Genomic DNA, 18,791 nt, shown 5'->3' with positions numbered 1-18,791 from the left:
TGTACTTAAAAATAGATCACAGCAATATATTTCAAGAGGAATTGTGCAGGGGGTTCTGAGCTTATTGCAGGAAGGCACATGGCTTTAAGGTTCTCCTCTTCTAGGTGTCAGATTCTAATCCACATCTCAACAGAGTTGCTACATTGGCTAGTTTGCTCTGAGGAGAAGTGACACCATCTAAGTCTGGTTTTTGTTGGTTCAACAGCAGTTACCTCCACACAACATTTTCCCTAGATCCAAAGTTTAGAAAGTAGAAAATCAAACTTTAGAAAGATGTCTTCCCTCACTCCCTTTTGCCTGCAGACTAAGTTGACCTTTGTTGGCTGCGTGGGAATGCTGGACCCTCCTCGGAAGGAAGTGGTGTCATCTATCGAAATGTGTAAGAAAGCGGGCATCCGTGTCATCATGATCACCGGAGACAACAAAGGAACAGCCGTGGCTATCTGCCGGAGGATTGGGATCTTCTCAGAGAGCGAGGAGGTGACCGACAAAGCCTACACGGGCAGAGAATTTGACGATCTCTCACCAGATGCCCAAAGCAATGCCTGCCGTTCAGCTCGATGCTTTGCCCGGGTAGAGCCTGCGCATAAGTCCAAGATAGTTGAATACTTACAGTCATTCAATGAAATCACAGCGATGGTGAGTTCAGATGATCCCTCTTTGTCTTTGGATCCTCCAGATTTACTTAGAGGTATTGGAAGATATCATGGAGGGGTAGATGAAAAGCAAGATATAAATCAAATAACTAAGTAAATAGGGTTGCGTGTATTCTTCAGGTTTCTTTCTCCTTCCTTGGATGAGAATGTATCTATAGTTCAGTTCAACTATGGCAACTTGAAAATTTCAATTTCAGCATACTAGCTGGGGAATTCTGGGAGTTGAAGTCCATCCAACATCAAACTGCCAATGTTTAGTCTTTACATCTGGTGCTATCCAGTGGTGAAATCTGAACCGGTTTGCTACCGGTTTGCTGGCTGCGTACACATGCTGTGCGGCAAGCATGTGCTGCGCGCATGCATGCACAATTCGCACCAAACGCACGCTGCATGGACATGCGCAGTACGCGCCAAAAGGAGGCTTGAGAAGGTAAGTAGAACAGTGGGGGGGAAAATCAGCTGTGGCACATGATCGTCAGAACCTTTTTTTTTTATTTTTTTAAAGCATTTTTTTTTTACTGCTGGTTCGGGCGAATAGGTAGTAAAAAAATGCTTTAAAAAAGTAAAAAAAAGGCTTGGACAATCACAGCTGTGCCGCACAATTGTCCGAGCCTTTTTTTTTTTTTTTTTTACTTTTTTAAAGCATTTTTTTACTAACTATTCACCTGGACCGGTAGTAAAAAATTGCTTTAAAAATGAAAAAAAAAGTTCTGACGATCATGTGTCGCTCAGCTGATTGTCGGAACTTTTTTTTACATTTTTTTTTTTACTACCAGTTCAGCAAATCAGTAGCACTTTTTACTACTGGTTCAGGCGATCCGGCCTGAACTGGTAGCATTTCACCCCTGTATCCAGATAGTTGGACTTCAATTCCCAGAATTCTTCGGCATGTTGGCTGGGAATTTGGGAAATTCCTAATCCACCACATCTGGAGTGGACTAGGTAAGGAAAAAGATACCTAGTTTAATAACACATTAAAAAGATAGGTAGACTAGTAGAGAATTGTCCACCATTGCTATTTTGACAGTCTAAACTAGCTTTTGAGTTCATATATCTTCTGATTTTCTAGAGGCATCAGGTTGGCCAGTGTTGGAAATAGTTCCCAAACAAAACTGAATTATGCAAATCTTTGGGCAAAATTAACTTTATTTTCTGTAGACTGGTGACGGAGTAAACGATGCCCCTGCTTTGAAGAAAGCTGAAATTGGTATCGCAATGGGCTCTGGAACAGCGGTGGCCAAGTCAGCTGCAGAGATGGTTTTGTCAGATGATAATTTTTCTACCATTGTGGCTGCTGTGGAGGAAGGCAGAGCTATTTACAACAACATGAAGCAGTTCATCCGCTACCTCATTTCTTCTAATGTTGGAGAAGTCGTCTGGTAAGAGCATTAGGGCAGCCCTGGTCAGAACCGAAAATAATGAAGTGTAGAGAAAATAGTTATGGGATTGCAGATTTCATCCATCACAAACATTGGACATTCTGTGGAGATCTTGGTGCTTTCTGAGTTTGGTGAAGTCATCAAAAACACCACCATTCAACTCTGGGTACATATATTCTATTGGTGATGGACATTTTGGTTGGAGATGGCAGGAGTGGGGTCCTGGAACCCTGGGAGGCTATATGTCCCCTCACATATATTCAGCTTCAACTTAAGAGGCAATTCTCCAGCACATATGCTGGAAAATTCAACAGAATTAATAGCAAACTATGTCAAAATTGTTCTTGAGGGGGGGGGCATTCAGTTTCAGATCTGGGAACCTCTGCTTTCATTCAGTTTTAAAACCAAAAATGTTCCATTTGAGCTGGTGCAAAGTTCAGTGAGGAAAACAGTCCCCAGATGTGGGAGGCCAGGTGTGCACTTTATAATCATGAAGAATTTCTCTCACAAAATGACTTTCAAAATCTACATGCCCGTGTACAATTTCGCTGTTGTGACCAGCATGATTGATCACAAAGTCCCCATTTCAGAGGAATCAAACTGGTTGAGGTGGAGAGCTCCACAACTTGCCCAAAACCTAAGTACAAGGTAGAGGTAGCATCTGCAACCTAGAACGTAAAAATGGGCCTTTGCAGCTCCAACTGAAAATACTGTTCGAAGAAAATGACTGAGTGACCCCCCAAATTACATCTGAGCTAGTTAATGTTGGCTGAGTGTCTGATCTGATGCTTCTATTGTTGGATTGCATTATATAATTTGAATCTGCTGGCTTGAAAGTACAGTGTGTTCCTACTGTATATTATGCAAACATTGTGCAAAGGTACAATAGGATATAGTTGCGGAAAGCAGTTTTTCAGGGTGTACCATTGTCAACTCTTTAAGGGCTTCTGTTGGGTGCTGTCTAGCTCTGTGTCACATTATAAAGATTTGCCAATGATTTAAATATTCTGGTTTAGTCTGAAATAGTTAGTCCTGCCCTAATAAAATAACAGAATAACATGGAATAACAGGGTTGGAAGGGATCTTAGAGATCTTCTAGACTAACACCCTGCTCATGTAGAAGATCATTTACCATTATAGAACAGGGGTGTCAAACTCGATTTCATTGAGGGCCACACCAGGATTGTGTTTGACCTCATGGGGCTGGGGTGGGCATGGCCAGGGAGGGTGTGGCCAGCTTGATGTCACTCGTGTCGGGGGCACCTGTGGCCTGAGTGCTCTGCCAGCGAAAATGGGCTCCTGAGCTTCAGTTTCGGCTGGGACAACCTCCTGCAACCCTCTGCCAGCGAAAACAGAGCTCAGGAGGGCCACACGTGGCCCTCCTGAACTCTGATTTCCCTGGCAGCGGCACTGCAGGCCAGTTCTTTGCTACTTCCAGGACAGGCCAGCGGGCGAGATCTAAGCATCCCGTGGGCCAGATCTGGCCCGCAGGCTTTGAGTTTGACACCCCTGTTATAGACAAATGATTGTTCAATCTCTTCTTAAAAACATCCAGTGTTGGAGCACTCACAACTTCTGAAAGCAAATCGTTCCACTGATTAATTGTTCTAACTGTCAGGAAATTTCTCCTTAGTTCTAGGTCGGTTCTCTCCTTGATTAGTTTCCATCCATTGCTTCTTGTCCTGCCTTTGGAAAATAAGTTGACTTATACTCTTCTTTATAGTAACCCCTGAAATACTGGAACCATGCTGTCATATCACCCCAGTCCTTAACTTAGTTAAACTACACATACCTAGTTCCTGCAACCATTCACCATAAGTTTAGCCTCCAGACTCCTTATCATTTTTGCTGCTGAAGGCCACAAAAATATATATTTGTATTCCATTTTCAGCATCTTTTTGACGGCCATCCTGGGCCTTCCTGAAGCTTTGATCCCAGTCCAGTTGCTTTGGGTGAATTTGGTGACTGATGGTCTGCCAGCTACGGCCCTCGGCTTTAATCCTCCTGACCTTGACATCATGGATAAATTGCCCCGGAACCCTAGAGAACCTCTCATTAGTGGATGGTTGTTCTTCCGCTACCTTGCAATTGGAGGTGAGAACATTTTTTATGCCTATTTTGGGTGCCTTCCAGATGAGTGGATTTGAAATCCTAGAATGCTCCAGTGGGAGCATCAGAAATCGTCCTTCCTTCCTTTCCCTTCCCTTCCCTTCCTTTCCCTTCCCAAAAAGCAAGTGAGTGGCTGTTGCTGGATGGGGGAGGGAATGAGGGATTGCGTGACTGACTGAGAAACTGCTATGGAACATTGAAAATAAACATTACAAAATGGCAGCAAGAGCCTGGCAGCTACCAGTACCGTTAAAGGAGCCACATGTTTCCCGAATTTCATTCACTCAGGAGTTATGGGTCCCAGATTTGGACACATTCTTTAAGTTAGCCTAATTGAGGTACCTTGGTTCAAAAATTGTCGCTGTACAATGCATCCTTTCACCCAGTTAAAGATCATGATAGCAAGAGTGTTAAGGAATTCGCAGAGTAACCCTTGAATAGCAAGAGTGTACACACAAAAGCGATTGAGAGTAGATACGAATAAACACAGTCAACACACAGATACACTGAGTTGTGTTTACTTTCAGGAAATAGTAAGGCACAGTCCACTAAACAGTCCAGGTCATACACATATAAAGCAGGAGATAGCAAAATGACAGTCCAGGGATAATCCAATAACAAAGTCTTCTTACCAGTCGTCGTAGTCATTCACAATAAACAGTTCTTCTGGATTTGCAAACAGTAGCATACAGAGATATCAGAGAGCAAGAACAGCAAAAAGAAACAAGCCATGTTTCTAGCTTCCTCTTAAGGAGATTGGCTACAGAGCTAACAATATGATGCAATACAGCAGTCTTAAAGCTATATTGATGGTTTATATATTGCCAACCCAACAAAGTAGGTAATACTAATTCCCTAACAAAGAGTTTTAGTAGTATATAGCTTAAGGAATGAAACAGGTAACGTTTAAGCTGCTTAGATTCTTTAAGCTGAAGCAGGGTATAGACCGAATTAATAATGTCCAATGATTTTGGGCTTTTATTTGAAATGTACCAGGTAGTGATGGTGGTTGGAATGTAGTTAGACAAAAAGGGGTGGGGATGGCTCCTGATATATAATGAAGACCAAAAAGCTATTTAACTTAGTTCCATTCCTTTATTTAATTTTATTTTTCCCTTTGCAGTTTATGTTGGGTTTGCAACTGTAGGTGCAGCTACTTGGTGGTTCTTGTACGATGCTGAAGGACCTCAAGTTACCTTTCACCAGCTGGTAAGTTAGAGATCTAAATTGGGGAAAAAAACAGTTTGCATCTTTATATCTTGCAGAGATGCGATGCATGTTACATCCAGAGCCAAAAACGTGGCTTCAGAATAAATGTTATCAGGGTGAGGCTGGGAACAGATGTAGCTCCTTAAGGACGAGCCACGCATCCTTACATACATATACATACTGTCTTTTATCTTATTGCTTCAAGAAGGTGAAGATACTATTGTTAATTTATTTAGACAGCTGATATTACAGCATTATACTTCAAATTTTTTTAAAAAAAATATTTTATTAAGTTTTTCCATAGGAATTCCTTTTCATTTCAAGGGATTCATTCTTCTTTATATCTATTATTGCCACTGGATTGTGGAAACAGCAGGAGTTTCTGTAATGTAGGGAATCTTTATGGAAATCATGGGAGAAAAAAATTACTAGTTGCATAAAAAAGGAAAACTGCTAATTCTTACTTTTGCTAATGTCCAGAATATGATGCCTTAGATTGTTTAGCCAGTGTGACAAATCTCACACAGAGCAAGAAAACATCCCTGCAGGAAGACATGTAGCATCTAAAAATCAAACACTGACTTTTTTTTTCTGTGTTAACATAGAACAGGGGTTCTCGGTGGTGAATTGTGGAAAACTCCCAAGAGAATTGCATAATTTTTCTTTATTCAGATTTAGAGAGGCTATTAAACTTTGTCTTTCTGTTCCACATGTTTTCAGAGTTATTTGAGCTTTGTTAAATCTTTAGATTTACAACCTGACTTTCCTATAGGAGCTGAATGCAATGTAGATGGCTGAACTCCTTACCTTTTGAAAGGATTATAGTATTTTCCTATTGCTTATAATATTTGCTGCATGCCGGGGCTTATGTATTTTTATTTATTATGCTTTATGGATTTCAACTGGCTTGTAATAAAAATGATCAAGATCACAATATAAAATAGCCCAAGTTTTCATTAAAATGATAGTAAAATTCCTCCTGTAATGACTATCCCCAGTGACATTAGAAGTCTTTAGACCACTGCAAGCTTTGGAAGACCTTAATCTACGAGCCACACCTCGCAGCCACTGAACCTTAGGTTGTATTTTCTGCCTACAGAGGAACTTCATGAGATGCACGGAAGACAACCCCATCTTCGAAGGCATCGATTGTGAAATCTTCGAATCCCGTTACCCAACCACCATGGCACTCTCAGTGCTGGTGACAATTGAGATGTGCAACGCACTCAACAGGTACTGTTGGGTGTGTCTTGAAGAAAAAAAGCAACACAGAGAGACTACTTTCATTTTTTTAAAAGGGATCGATAATATTGAGTGCAGGATTTAGAGTGCCGTTCTTCCAAGAAATCTTGAAACTGACACGTGTTTTGTGGATGCATCTGCAGCATGCGGATGTCTGTTGTTAATCAAAACAAGCTTGCCTAGATAATTTTCTTCCATGGCATAAATTCTTGAAATCACTGCCTGTCTAAATCCCTGGAGAAAGTCATGCCAGCAGCATGTTAGGGAGTGCAGTGGAGTTCGAAAGACAACAAACATTTATTTCATTTGTGCTTGTCTCTTGGTTTATCTCTTGGGTATTTTACTGCCAGGGATGGAGTGAGATGCTTCTGCCCAGTTAACTTGAACGTGTCTTGTAGGGTCAATGGAATTTGTTGTCCCTTTTCAGGCTGTAACACAGGTTGGATGGCTACTGACATGGTGACCTTTTCTTAATAATTATGCAGCATTGGCGTGCTTTGTGTAGTTGTAGAGCTATCAACTATGGATAGCATACATATAGTCCTTAGCTTATGACCACAATTTCTTTTCTTGAGCAAGATGGTTCTTAAGTGAGAGGTGTCCAATTTGTTTTGCCATGGTTATTAAGTTAATCACTACAGTTGTTAAATGAATCATGTGATCAATAAGCAAATCCAGCTTGCTCTATTGTTTTTCTTTATAACAAGCTGGCTGAGAAGGTGAATAGAATAGGACAGGACAGGACAGGGATAAGGATAAGGATAGAATTAGAATTAGAATTAGAATTAGAATTAGAATTAGAATTAGAATTAGAATTAGAATTAGAATTAGAATTAGAATTAGAATTCTTTATTTGGCCAAGTGTGATTATACACACAAGTAATTTGTCTCTGGTGCAGAGGCTCGCAGTGTACATACAAAACAACAGAGTAATAATAATAATCATAATAATGATACCAATAAGAGGAAGTAATAGAGAAGATGAGAATGATAATAATAATATAGCCTTACTACATGGATAAATATACTTAGGCATAAGAGTACTGTGGGAATTAGGTGTTCAATGAAGTGATGGGACAAGGGGAAAAACTGTCTCTATGTCTAGTTGTTTTGACATGCTGTGCCCTATAGCAGCATCCCAAGGGAAGGAGTTGAAACAGTTTATGTCCAGGATATGAGGGGTCAGTAGATATTTTCTCAGCCTTCCTTCTGACCTGGGCAATATACAAGTCTTCAATTAAAGGCAGGCTGGTTGCAAAGGTTTTTGCTGCAGTCCTATAACTATCCGTTAAAGTCTGAAACTGTCCTGTTTGGTTACACCAGACAGTTATTGAAGTACAGATGACAGATTCAATAATTCCTCATTAGAATTGTATCAACAGCTCCTGGGGCCATGTGCACTTTCTGAGTTGATGAGTTTTTAACGATGGTTCTAATATTAGTTGCCCATTTCAAATCCCTGGAGATTATAGAACCCTAAAAACTTGAAGGACTCTACAAATGGTATTATTCACATAACCTGAGTTGGACACGGCAACCATTGTAAATATGTTTCAGTTGCCAAACACTTGAATTTTGATCACATGACCATGGGGATGCTGTAGTAGACATAAGTGTGAGCAGTGGTGAAATCTAAAATTTGTTATTACCGGTTCTGGGGGCGTGGCTTGGGAGGGGTAATGTGACTGGGTGGGCATGGCCAATTTTTTTTTTTACTTTTAAAACCATTTTTTCTACAATCTCTTCGGCAAAGAGGTTGTAAAAAAATGCTTTCAAAAAGCTCTGACGATCCCAGCTGAGTTGCCTGATTGTTAGAGGCATTTAAAAGAAAAAAAGTCTCTGCCGATCAGGCAACTCAGCTTGGATCGTCAGAGGCATTTAAAAGAAAAAAAAAACCTTTTTTTAAAATGCCTCTGACAATCAGGCAACTCAGCTTGGATCATCAGAGGCATTTAAAAGAAAAAAACCCTTTTTTTCTTTTAAATGCCTCTGATGATCAAGCAACTCAGCTTGGATCGTCAGAGGCTTTTAGAAGAAAAAAAGATTTTTTTTCTTTTAAAAGCCTTTGAGGATCCCAGCTGAGCCGTGCGATCATCAGAGGCTTTTTTTTTTACTTTTAAAAGCATTTTTTTGTCGGAAGAGATTGTAGAAAAAATGCTTTTAAAAGTAAAAAAAAAGCCTCTGATGATTGTGCGGCTCAGCTGGGCATGGGGAGGGGGCAGGGATTTTTGCTACCGGTTCTCCGAACCACCCGCCTCCATCGCTACCAGATCAGGCGATCCGGTCCGAACCAGGAGCATTTCACCCCTGAGTGTGAGGACTGGTCATAAGCAGGGGTGCTATTCAGCAGGTTCTGACAGGTTCTGGAGAACCAGTAGCAGAAATTTTGAGTAGTTCGGAGAACTGGCAAATACCACCTCTGGCTGGCCCCAGGAGTGGGGTGGGAATGGAGATTTTGCAATATCCTTCCTCTGCCACGCCCACCAAGCCACGCCCACAGAACTGGTAGTAAAAAAAATTGAATTCCACCACTGGTCATAAGTCACTTTTTTCAGTAAACAAATGGTTGTAAGTTGTAAGTCAAGGACTACTGTTATTGTCATTTCGTAGAACTGTCTGAAACAGTGGTGGGTTTCAAATTTTTTTACTACTGGTTCTGTGGGCATGGCTTGGTGGATGTGGCTTGGCTTGGTGGGAAGGATACTGTAAAATCTCCATTCCCTCCCCACTCCAGGGGAAGGTTACTGCAAAATCGCCATTTCTTCCCGATCAGCTGGGACTCGGGAGGCAGAGATTAGATAGAGGCGGAGCCAGTCAGAGGTAGCATTTACTGATTCTCTGAACCACTCAAAATTTCCACAACCGGTTCTCCAAGACTGGTCAGAACCTGCTGAAACCCACCTCTGGTCTGAAATGACATGGAGCAGCAGTCCCCAACTTTTTGGCTCCACGGATCAGCAGCAGTGACAGGGGGAAGGGAGGAGATGGTTTCACACATGCCACCTAGGTCCCATGCTTGCACAGCCCGGTTCCCAGCAGGCTGCGAACTGGTACCGAATGTAGAATGTAGATGCCTTCAGAAAACTAAGGAATTGTGGATGCATGATTAGCTTCTGTCTCCTCTACAGTGTGTCTGAAAACCAGTCGCTACTCAGGATGCCTCCCTGGCTGAACATCTGGCTCCTGGGAGCCATTGTCATGTCTATGGCTCTGCATTTCCTGATTCTGTACGTGAAGCCAATGCCCGTAAGTAGCGTCTCTTGCACCCAAATTGGATTTAGAAAGATCTCACTCAGCCACATCCTGTCTCCACTGCTCTCTTTGGATTCTTGGTGGCAATGGTGGGCAATGTTTGTTTCAGGATCCCAGAATCCCAGGATTTCAGATCACAGTTGGGGGAGGATTCAGATACTAACATTCCCAAAACTCAGCAGCAGGGTTTCCTCCCTTTTTGAAGCAGCAAACACACAGAAACGAGAATCTAAAGCAGTCTTTTTCAACCTTGGCAAGTTTAAGACTGTAGACGTCAACTCCCAGAATTCCCCAGTCAGAATGGCTGCCTTGGGGAATTCTGGGAGTAAAGTCCATCAGTCTTAAAGTTGGTAAGGTTGAGAAACATTGGTCTGAAACAACAAAAGAATGTAAAAATGCAAATGAACAGTAGCTGCACCTGACTTTTTGGGGGGGTGTATACCTCTTCCCCAAAAAGTTACATATGGTTCCTGACTCCAAAATGATGCCCATCCTGAAATTTCTTGGTACTTCAGCAAGTCTGAGTATCCTTCAGGTTTTTCTCTTTGGAACATTATAGAAGCAACAACATTCCCAGACTGAGTTTTGAAGGTAGCACTTAGCAATAGCACTTAGACTTATATACTGCTTCACAGTGCTTTACAGCCCTCTCTAAGTGGTTTACAGAGTCAGCATATCACCCCCAACAATCTGGGTCCTCATTTTACCGGCCTCGGAAGGGTAGAAGGCTGAGTCAACCGATGAGCATCAAACTATTGGCAATCAGCAGAATTAGCCTGCAATACTGCATTCTAACCACTGTGCCACCATGACTCGATGTAAGGTAAAGGGCATAATCCACATCATTTTCTTATCTTGCAGCTGATCTTTCAGGTGATCCCACTTAGCTGGTCTCAATGGGAGACAGTGCTGCAAATCTCTTTGCCAGTTATCCTGCTGGATGAAGGCTTGAAGTATCTCTCCCGTAATCATTTAGATGGTGAGTACCCTTGCAGCGGGATTGCCCGTCAGCTTTGTGGCTTGTTAATTGTGTTGGTGTAAGGCACAGCTTGAATTGCAAAAGTAGAAGACACAGTATAAAATAAATGCCAAAGCCCAAACCTTCCTGATTTAATTAAGATAATATTTTAAATTATGGCCTGCCAGCATCGTTTTCCAGAGCTGTTGTGAACAAGCAATGAAATTTATTTATTTATGAATGAATGAATGAATGAATGAATGAATGAATGAATGAATGAATGAATGAATGTTATTTGCCCCTCACCTCATATCCAACGACTGTGAATGGCTTAAAACATAAAAGAATTAAAGCATTTAAAAACATTAAAATCATCAATCATAGAAACACAGCAGATAAAAATCATTAACAAATACCAACCATTAACACCAGATGAGCAAGGAAGGAGCCGGGCACATGGGGGTGGGGAGGTGGGATTAAGTTTTAGTTAGTCAACTACCTCCAGTATGAAGCTCCTCCTCCTCCTTAAGACCTGGGAGAGCCATATCTTAATGCCCTTATGAAACATCAGGAGGGTGGAGCCAATCTCACCTCAGGAGATAAAATGTTCCAGAGAGCAGGAGCCACGGCAGAGAAGGCCCTTCTCTTGGACCCTGCAAGCCACGTGGGGAAGGATCAGTAAATACCAGCCAACAGTAATTCTTACAACAGAGCAACTAAAGAGTGGTAGACCTTTCTAAATAATCGCTAATTCAACAATTGTTCAAAGTTACAATGGCACTGAATGAGATGACTTAGAACCAGTCCTTAAAAGTTGTGGCCACTGCAGTGTCCCGTGTGATCACAACTCAGGCAATTGGCCCACAATTACAACGATCGCAGCATCCTTCCGTCATATGATCGCCATTTGCGAACTTCACGGCTGACTTCCAACCAGCAAAAGTCAATGGAAAAGCTTGTGGGAGGTTATGAGTCACAGTCATGCGATGTTATGCTTAACTGGGTGCGCTTCAAGGTCTTCCCGGTGCGCTTCAAGGTACTGGTTACCACCTTTAGAGCACTCCATGGCTTAGGACCCGGGTATTTACGAGACCGCCTTCTGCCACCGATAGCCTCCCACCGACCAGTACCCTCCCAGGGCTCCTCGGGGTGCCGTCGGTCAAACAATGCCAACTGGCAGCCCCCAGGAGGAGAGCCTTCTCTGTGGGGGCACCTACCCTCTGGAATGAACTGCCCCCGGAGATACGGCAGATCCCGGATCTTCGTATCTTTCACCGTTCCCTAAAGACGTTTTTATTCCAGCAAGCCGGGCTGGCCTAACTCTTTTAAATTGTTTTAATTTTTAAATTGTTTAATTATTGGTCTTAATACAGGGGTGCTTTTAATTGTGGGCCAAATTAATTTAATTGGATTTTAATACTGTTTTTAAATTTTGTATTTCTTGTGTTTTATCTGTTGGCTGTTCACCGCCTGGAGTCCTTCTGGAGAAGGGCGGTATATAAATATAAACAGAAGGTTGCAAGAGAGGATCATATGACCCCAGGATACTGCAAGCATCATAAATATGAACCAGTTGCCAAGCATCTGAATTTTGATCACATGACCATGGGGATGTTGCAAGGGTCATAAAACTCACTTTTTTCAGTGCCATTGTAATTTCGAATGTCACTAAATGAACTGTTTTAAGTCAAGGACTACCTGTATGAAATGTGTCTGTGTGTGGTACATGTGGAAGAATTATGTAAATCTCCCAGATTTACAGAAGATCCCCAGACAGAGAACAATCCAGCCATCAAAAATCCTAGTCATTGCATTTTAGTACCTGAAAATAAGACCCTGTCTTATATTTTTTTTGAACCCTGAAATAAGCGCTTGGCCTTATTTCCATGTACTCAAAAGCCCGATTGGGCTTATTATCAGGGGATGTCTTATTTTGAGGGAAACAGGGTAATGCATTACAGGTAGTCCTCACTTTACGACCACAACGGAGCTCAAAATTTATGTTGTTAAGTGAGAAATTTGTTAAGTGGGCTTTACCGCATTTGACAACTTTTCTTGCCACAGTTATTAAGTGAATCATTGCAATTGTTAAATTGTTTCTCCGTTGACTTTGCTTGTCAGAAGGTCGCAAGACGGGATCACATGACTTTCGGATGCTGCACCCATCATAAATATGAGTCAGTTGTCAAGCATCTGAATGTAAATCACGTGACCATGGGGATGCTGCAACGGTGATAAGCGTGAGCAATTGTAATAAGTGTGAAAAATGGTCATAAGTCACTATTTTCAATGCCGTTGTAACTTTGAACGGTCACTAAACAAAATGTTGTAAGTCAAGGATTACCTGTACTTTTACCCCATTTGTAGAATCAAATTAAAAAAGAATTTAGAGCACTTTCCAGCAGCAGAGGGTTCTCCAGAGAAGTTTCTGGCCCTTTAATGTTTTCCATCCTTATCAAGTTAGTTATCTTGAGGTAGTGACTATTTCATCTGTCGATTAAGCCATGATTTGCTCAACCATAATTGACCGAGTAAACAAAAGTAGCTAGGTTCACAGCATACATTAATCCAAAATGAAACGTTATGGTAGAATGCAATGTTTGAATCTATTTCAGATGATAAAAATGTTTTCTGCAAAGAAAACCTTTTCTTTTTTTTATTAAATTGTGTCCAGTTAAAGAAAGGTCAGCACAAATGTAATTTATTTTTTTTTAATTGTTGTTTCCTGTGTCCCTATCCCCAGGCAAAGAGACCAAGGAATGACCACAAAAGAAACTCAGTTTCTCCGCAAAATGAATCGTAAACTCTTACCTGGGACTGAAGAAATTGCATGCTTGAACATTTCCAAAAGACATCAAGGAATGTGCATGTTTTTGAAGTCTCGGACTTAATGCGGGTGAATTGTCAAAAGAAATGAAAAACTGATATTTTTGTTTTGTTTTTATTTTTACTTTTGTTATGTAGCTGGTTTTTTTTTTTCCTGTATATAGTTGTGCAAATACTGGACAGTTAAATTATGGCTGGGGAGGGAGGGTAAAGTTTGCTCTTTAATGGAGGCAAACCTTTAGAGATCTGCTTCTGAAGATTTAATTCCTCTTTTTTTTTTAATTCTCTTTTTTTCGGCACCCTAAGAACTGCATTTTTCTCTTGAAACAAGCAATTGTTTGTGAGATATTCTATGGTTCTTGTCAGAAGTAGCCCCCTATCCTTCACCAACAAGGCCCTCTTTGACACAGTCCTGTCAGGTTTTATAAGAGACAGAAAATACCACATGACTTGAGGTAGCCATTCGGATTTTTTTGAGAAATATGTTTGACCACCTGATTGGCTACTGTATATTCATCATATCTTACTGGAGACTGGCTGCTGAAACCATGCTTGGCTTTGCGTAGATGCCTAAATTCTAGAATTAGAAGATGGCTGCAACGCTTGTGCTTGCAGGCTTATGAGAAAGAGAGTAGAAAAGTTCAATATACCCTTAACCATCTACTTCTGCCTTGTTTTGTGTTTGTGGGAAACTCTTTCTCCCACCATTTTTTCACTGTTTTGTTGTATGGAGGAGGACCTCCAGCTTCTTCTAAACCAGAAAGCTGAATTCAGTGTGGAATTAGTGTGGAAAGCTGGTATTTTGATTTTAGTTTTGCCATTTCTCATTTATATCAATTCTTTATTCATAGAACACCCCCCCCCCCCTTTGTATATAAGGTATTGTCTGGAGACATATCTATCCACGTTTGTGTGACTGTCGACCATAAATATATAGAAAGATGTCTCATTAGAAGTCAACGCATTGATCCATGTAGCGCAGGTGTGTCCAATCCGCGGCCCATAGGCCGCACGCAACCCTGGACAGGTAGTAATACAGCCCGATAAGATTGTAAACCTTTAACATTATTATGTGATTTTTAGCAATATTTTGTATACAGTAACTATATTACATGTTTTGTATGCAGCCCGAGACAATTCCTCTTCATTCAGTCGTGGCTCAGGCAAGCCAAAAGGTTGGACACCCATAATTTAGCCTATCTGACTGGGAGCACAATTTTGTGAGCTATTGTTTTTCTCACTTGCTGTCCGAAATCTTTGTAACTGGAGATATAGGAGGCTGAATCTGTGCACTCCTACAAAAAAACTGAACTATTTTGCCACTGAACTGAGAAGCTACCTTTGGGTAAACTATTGATACATCTTGGCTAGTATTAGTTTCTGTGTGAACTGTCCAGAGTGGCCTTCAAAGATATAATTGGGGATGCCATAAGATCAGAATAATCATAATAGTTACTTCCTAACAAAGGGACCCTATGATTTAAGCGTCAACCTTTCCTCTGTATAGTTTATTCTTAATATCCCAAAGGTGCTTTTTTCAAGAGGTGACTGGACTTTCTGAGTTTTTTTTTAAGATGTTTTGCTCCTCATCCAAGAAACTTCTTCAGCTCTGGATGAGAAGTGAAACGTCTTTAAAGAAAAACTAGTTGCCTCTTGAAAAAAGCACCTTTGGGACAACCATGACCTGGATGACTGGAGAATCCCCATAGACATTTATTCTTAATAGATCTCTCAAGAAGAAAACCAAGAGTCTTGCACTGAAAAGGGTCCAGATAAAATTCATGAATGATATGGTAAAAGACCAGAGCAATTCTGTTTCTCCATATCCTAAAAGACATGGGACATTTATACAATTTAGTTCATGGTCCCTGAAGATTTAAAGGGTGCAAATGTCTTTATTTGGGGCAAGAGTTTACATTCTCATTACTTACTGTATCAAACCTGGCTGTTTTTCAGACCAGGTACCTAGAATTCGGATCTGTGTAATCCATAACTCTTACAGATGTAACGGGAGCTTTGATGGTATGGGTGCCCAATTTTAATTTCTAACCATGGATTTCCATGGAAAGCTTCCACACTTTTAGAAGGTTATTCTCACAACAGCAGCAAATATAAGAATCATAAATGATGAATCCCAGCCTTTGGAAAGAAGAAGAGATTTCAGAAAGGTCCTCTTGAAGGCTGTTTTTGCAATATGGCCAAGGGTTTTTTTCCCCTAGGAAAAAAAAGGTAGTCCCATAATAATATTAACGTGAAGTGTGGGTGTCCTACCTGACAACAGTTTTTTTTTTATTTTAAAGAACAGTACCTAAGAGCAGATAATGATTATAGAGGAGAAGGATAATTATTAGATTTCTCTCTCACCTTTTCTCCAGCATTACAAAACAGCTTAGATGAGCTTCTCAATTTTACTCTGTCAACAATAGTCCTTTGAAGGGCTGGGCTGAGCTGAGAGATAATGATTGTCCCAAAGTTAAGCTTCCATGATTGAGGGGAACTACTCCAGCTTCATACACTAATCGTCCATGTCCCAAAGGTGCTTTTTCAAGAGGCAACTGGACTTTCTTTGTTTTTCCTTGAAGATGTTTCGCTTCTCATCCAAGAAGCTTCTTCAGCTTCTTGAATGAGAAGCTAAACATCCTCAAGGAAAAACAAAGGAAGTCCAGTTGCCTCTTGAAAAAGCACCTTTGGACAACTATGACCTGGGTGACTGAGAATCTCCATAAATATTTTATCCAGTGTATGTTGAGTTCACCTCTTTTTTTGCACACAAGAATTGTTTTTTGAAATGAGCATAATTCTAAAGGCAGGTAACTTTAAAGGATTCTGAAGGCTTTTTCCCACTGCTGTTGAAATGCTTTCCAACCATATCCGAGTCAGCAGAAAACAAACAGAATACTGACTGACTGTCTTGCCTCTTTTTTCCATCACTGGCAATCATCTGCTTTCCTGGAAAATGAGAGTTGATAAAGCTTGACGGATTTTATATCCCCAAGTAGGGAAAAAAATGCAACTTTAGCACCGCTCTATCTAAGGATGGCTTAAGAATGTATCATGGGTGCTGGGAATAAAATGCTGGCAACATCAAAGGGACAGGACATATTTGTGTAAGCCCCAAACTTCTTTCCTTATTTGTTTTTCTGCTTCCAAGTACTTACGGCTATTGGCTGTCATATGTTTCAGCGTATTGAAATAGATGCTTCCTAAGGCTACTTAATATATTGAGCTTTAAAGGTATGTTTGCACTGTGCACTTAAGCCGACTTCAATCTATTCTCACTTTGGATCTAAAAACACCTGGAAAATATGACAGAGCAGCAGAGGAAGAAATTATCTGCATGCAGCAGAGCTTCTGTTCCCTGCATTATTTGTCTTTGTGTGATTGGTTTGCTTGCTTGTTTATTTCTCTGAAGGAGTGACATTGAGTTTACATGAGTTTTGTTCCACTTTATATGTGCTGTCTGTGTTACTGATTGGGGAGGGGGCAGTTAACCGTGAAGCCAGCAAAGGCATCATATGAATCTAGACATTTGCCGCGCCAACTCAGGGATCTTTCTCTGGCACTTCCATGTTTCGTATGTGGGCAAAGGTTTGGCTTGAAGTATTTGGAGTTCTATCATAAAGGTCCTTCATAATTAATTTTACATCATTCCTTCGGAAGGGGAAAAGAAGATGGCGTATACATGGTGTATGAAGTTTCTATCTCCTGGTGCTGCTTTTTTTCCCCCTTCTTAATGGTCTCTCGAACCACGGAGACACATTTCAAACTTTTCCTAGAAAAGTCTTAAATTGCTTATCCAATCAGTCTTCTTACTAACAGCAGTAAAGCTCCAGGAAGTTATTTTAACCAAGACAGGTGTGTCTATTGGGGTGCAGAGTGATTAAAAAGAAAAATTAAGTTGGTGGTTATGATTGCCTACCTCTGTTTTATGTGTGTCTACAGATATAGGGAGGATTGAACATGATTGTTTAACCGCCATCTTACTTTTCTTTTCTTTTCTTTTTTGACTCTCTGCTCTTTTTCAGAGGCCCCTGGAGCAAAAGGCAGAAGAACTGTGAATTATGCATAAGTGTGAGGGCATTTAGTAATAAAATATTTTGGTAGATGAAGTTTCCTAATCCCTCTACCTCTTTGTTAATAAGAATTGTATTTCATGAGATTTACATCGGTCATGCAACAGGAAATTAAAAGCACAGGCATGTTTTGTTCAAGACACAGAAGCTCTGCTTCAAAAGGCGATGCCACCTGTTGAATAAGCTTCTATTTCTGTTCCTGATATCTTTCTTTTGGTAATCTTGTTTATATTCTCCAGCTGTTTTAAACCACCTTGTCTGGAGCAGGGATGACTTCTGTTCCCAAAGGGCCCATTTCTGTTCAAAATCAAAACTGGAGAATCTTTCCTGCAATTCTCTTTGTATCTCAAGTTCTCAGCATCTTCTCTAAAAACAAGAAAATCTACAGTCCCTGATGAAATCCCAAACTATGATACTTAAACCTGTATCCAATGTGGACAAAATATGATATATTTGTTATATTACTATACGCCTATATTCTGGGAAATAATGTCTCTTTGTACATAGGCTGAATAGGGAAGGATAAACTTGTCGCTTCTGATTTCATTTGGTTTCTTTTTCTTGCTGTAGTATCATGTTATTTCCTCCCATTTCATCCTGATGAATATTTTTAATTAAAATTCCATAAGAACATTTTTGTACACTTTTTCCCAATATGCATGTTTTTGCACATATTTTCTTAAATTGCTGGACTGCATCAAAACTTTGGGGAATGTGCAAATATTGACATTTTTGACATTATGGTTTTATGGGTGGGGAAAGTATATACGTATTATGTTGTAAATTGAACAGATTTTTCTTTCATTCTTCTGGAATGCCACTGTCCATGTGATCTTTGCAAGATTAAATGACCCCTGTTTTCACAATTCAAAGTTTTTTTCCCCAAAAACATTTTAGCTAAAAGTTTGACAAAATCCTGAAATTGCTATCCATTGAAAAGAAAGAGAACCCACATTTTCAGCTAATTCACAGATATTATTTAAGATAATAATCCTTTAGAAATCACACACCACCTTTCTTCCTAATCACCAGCATTGTATAAAAGAAAATATTTCCAAGGTAGGGAACTTTGCTAAGTCTTTGGGAA

The 18,791-nt window shown here is 40.5% G+C and overlaps 1 protein-coding gene across 1 annotated transcript in view; it reads left to right on the top strand.

The window, feature by feature from the left end:
- The window catches only part of ATP2A3 (ATPase sarcoplasmic/endoplasmic reticulum Ca2+ transporting 3), a 149,738-nt gene extending 136,008 nt beyond the window's left edge, over positions 1-13,730 (top strand). Inside the window, exons 14-21 of the mRNA XM_070932095.1 lie at positions 304-639; positions 1,815-2,035; positions 3,927-4,129; positions 5,268-5,353; positions 6,453-6,586; positions 9,724-9,841; positions 10,709-10,826; positions 13,549-13,730. Of these exons, the coding sequence (XP_070788196.1) occupies positions 304-639; positions 1,815-2,035; positions 3,927-4,129; positions 5,268-5,353; positions 6,453-6,586; positions 9,724-9,841; positions 10,709-10,826; positions 13,549-13,568 (1,236 nt within the window). The 3' untranslated portion in view covers positions 13,569-13,730. The remainder of the gene's footprint in view (positions 1-303; positions 640-1,814; positions 2,036-3,926; positions 4,130-5,267; positions 5,354-6,452; positions 6,587-9,723; positions 9,842-10,708; positions 10,827-13,548) is intronic.
- The last annotated feature ends 5,061 nt before the right edge of the window (positions 13,731-18,791 follow it).

This window comes from Pituophis catenifer, unplaced genomic scaffold (genome assembly GCF_029215685.1).
Source record: "Pituophis catenifer annectens isolate HBS135680 unplaced genomic scaffold, rPitCat1.0.hap2 SCAF_1, whole genome shotgun sequence".
In the NCBI taxonomy this organism is placed as follows: Eukaryota; Metazoa; Chordata; class Lepidosauria; order Squamata; family Colubridae; genus Pituophis; species Pituophis catenifer.
Note: the sequence above shows the minus strand (reverse complement) of the source record. Positions and strands in the feature narration are given on the sequence as shown.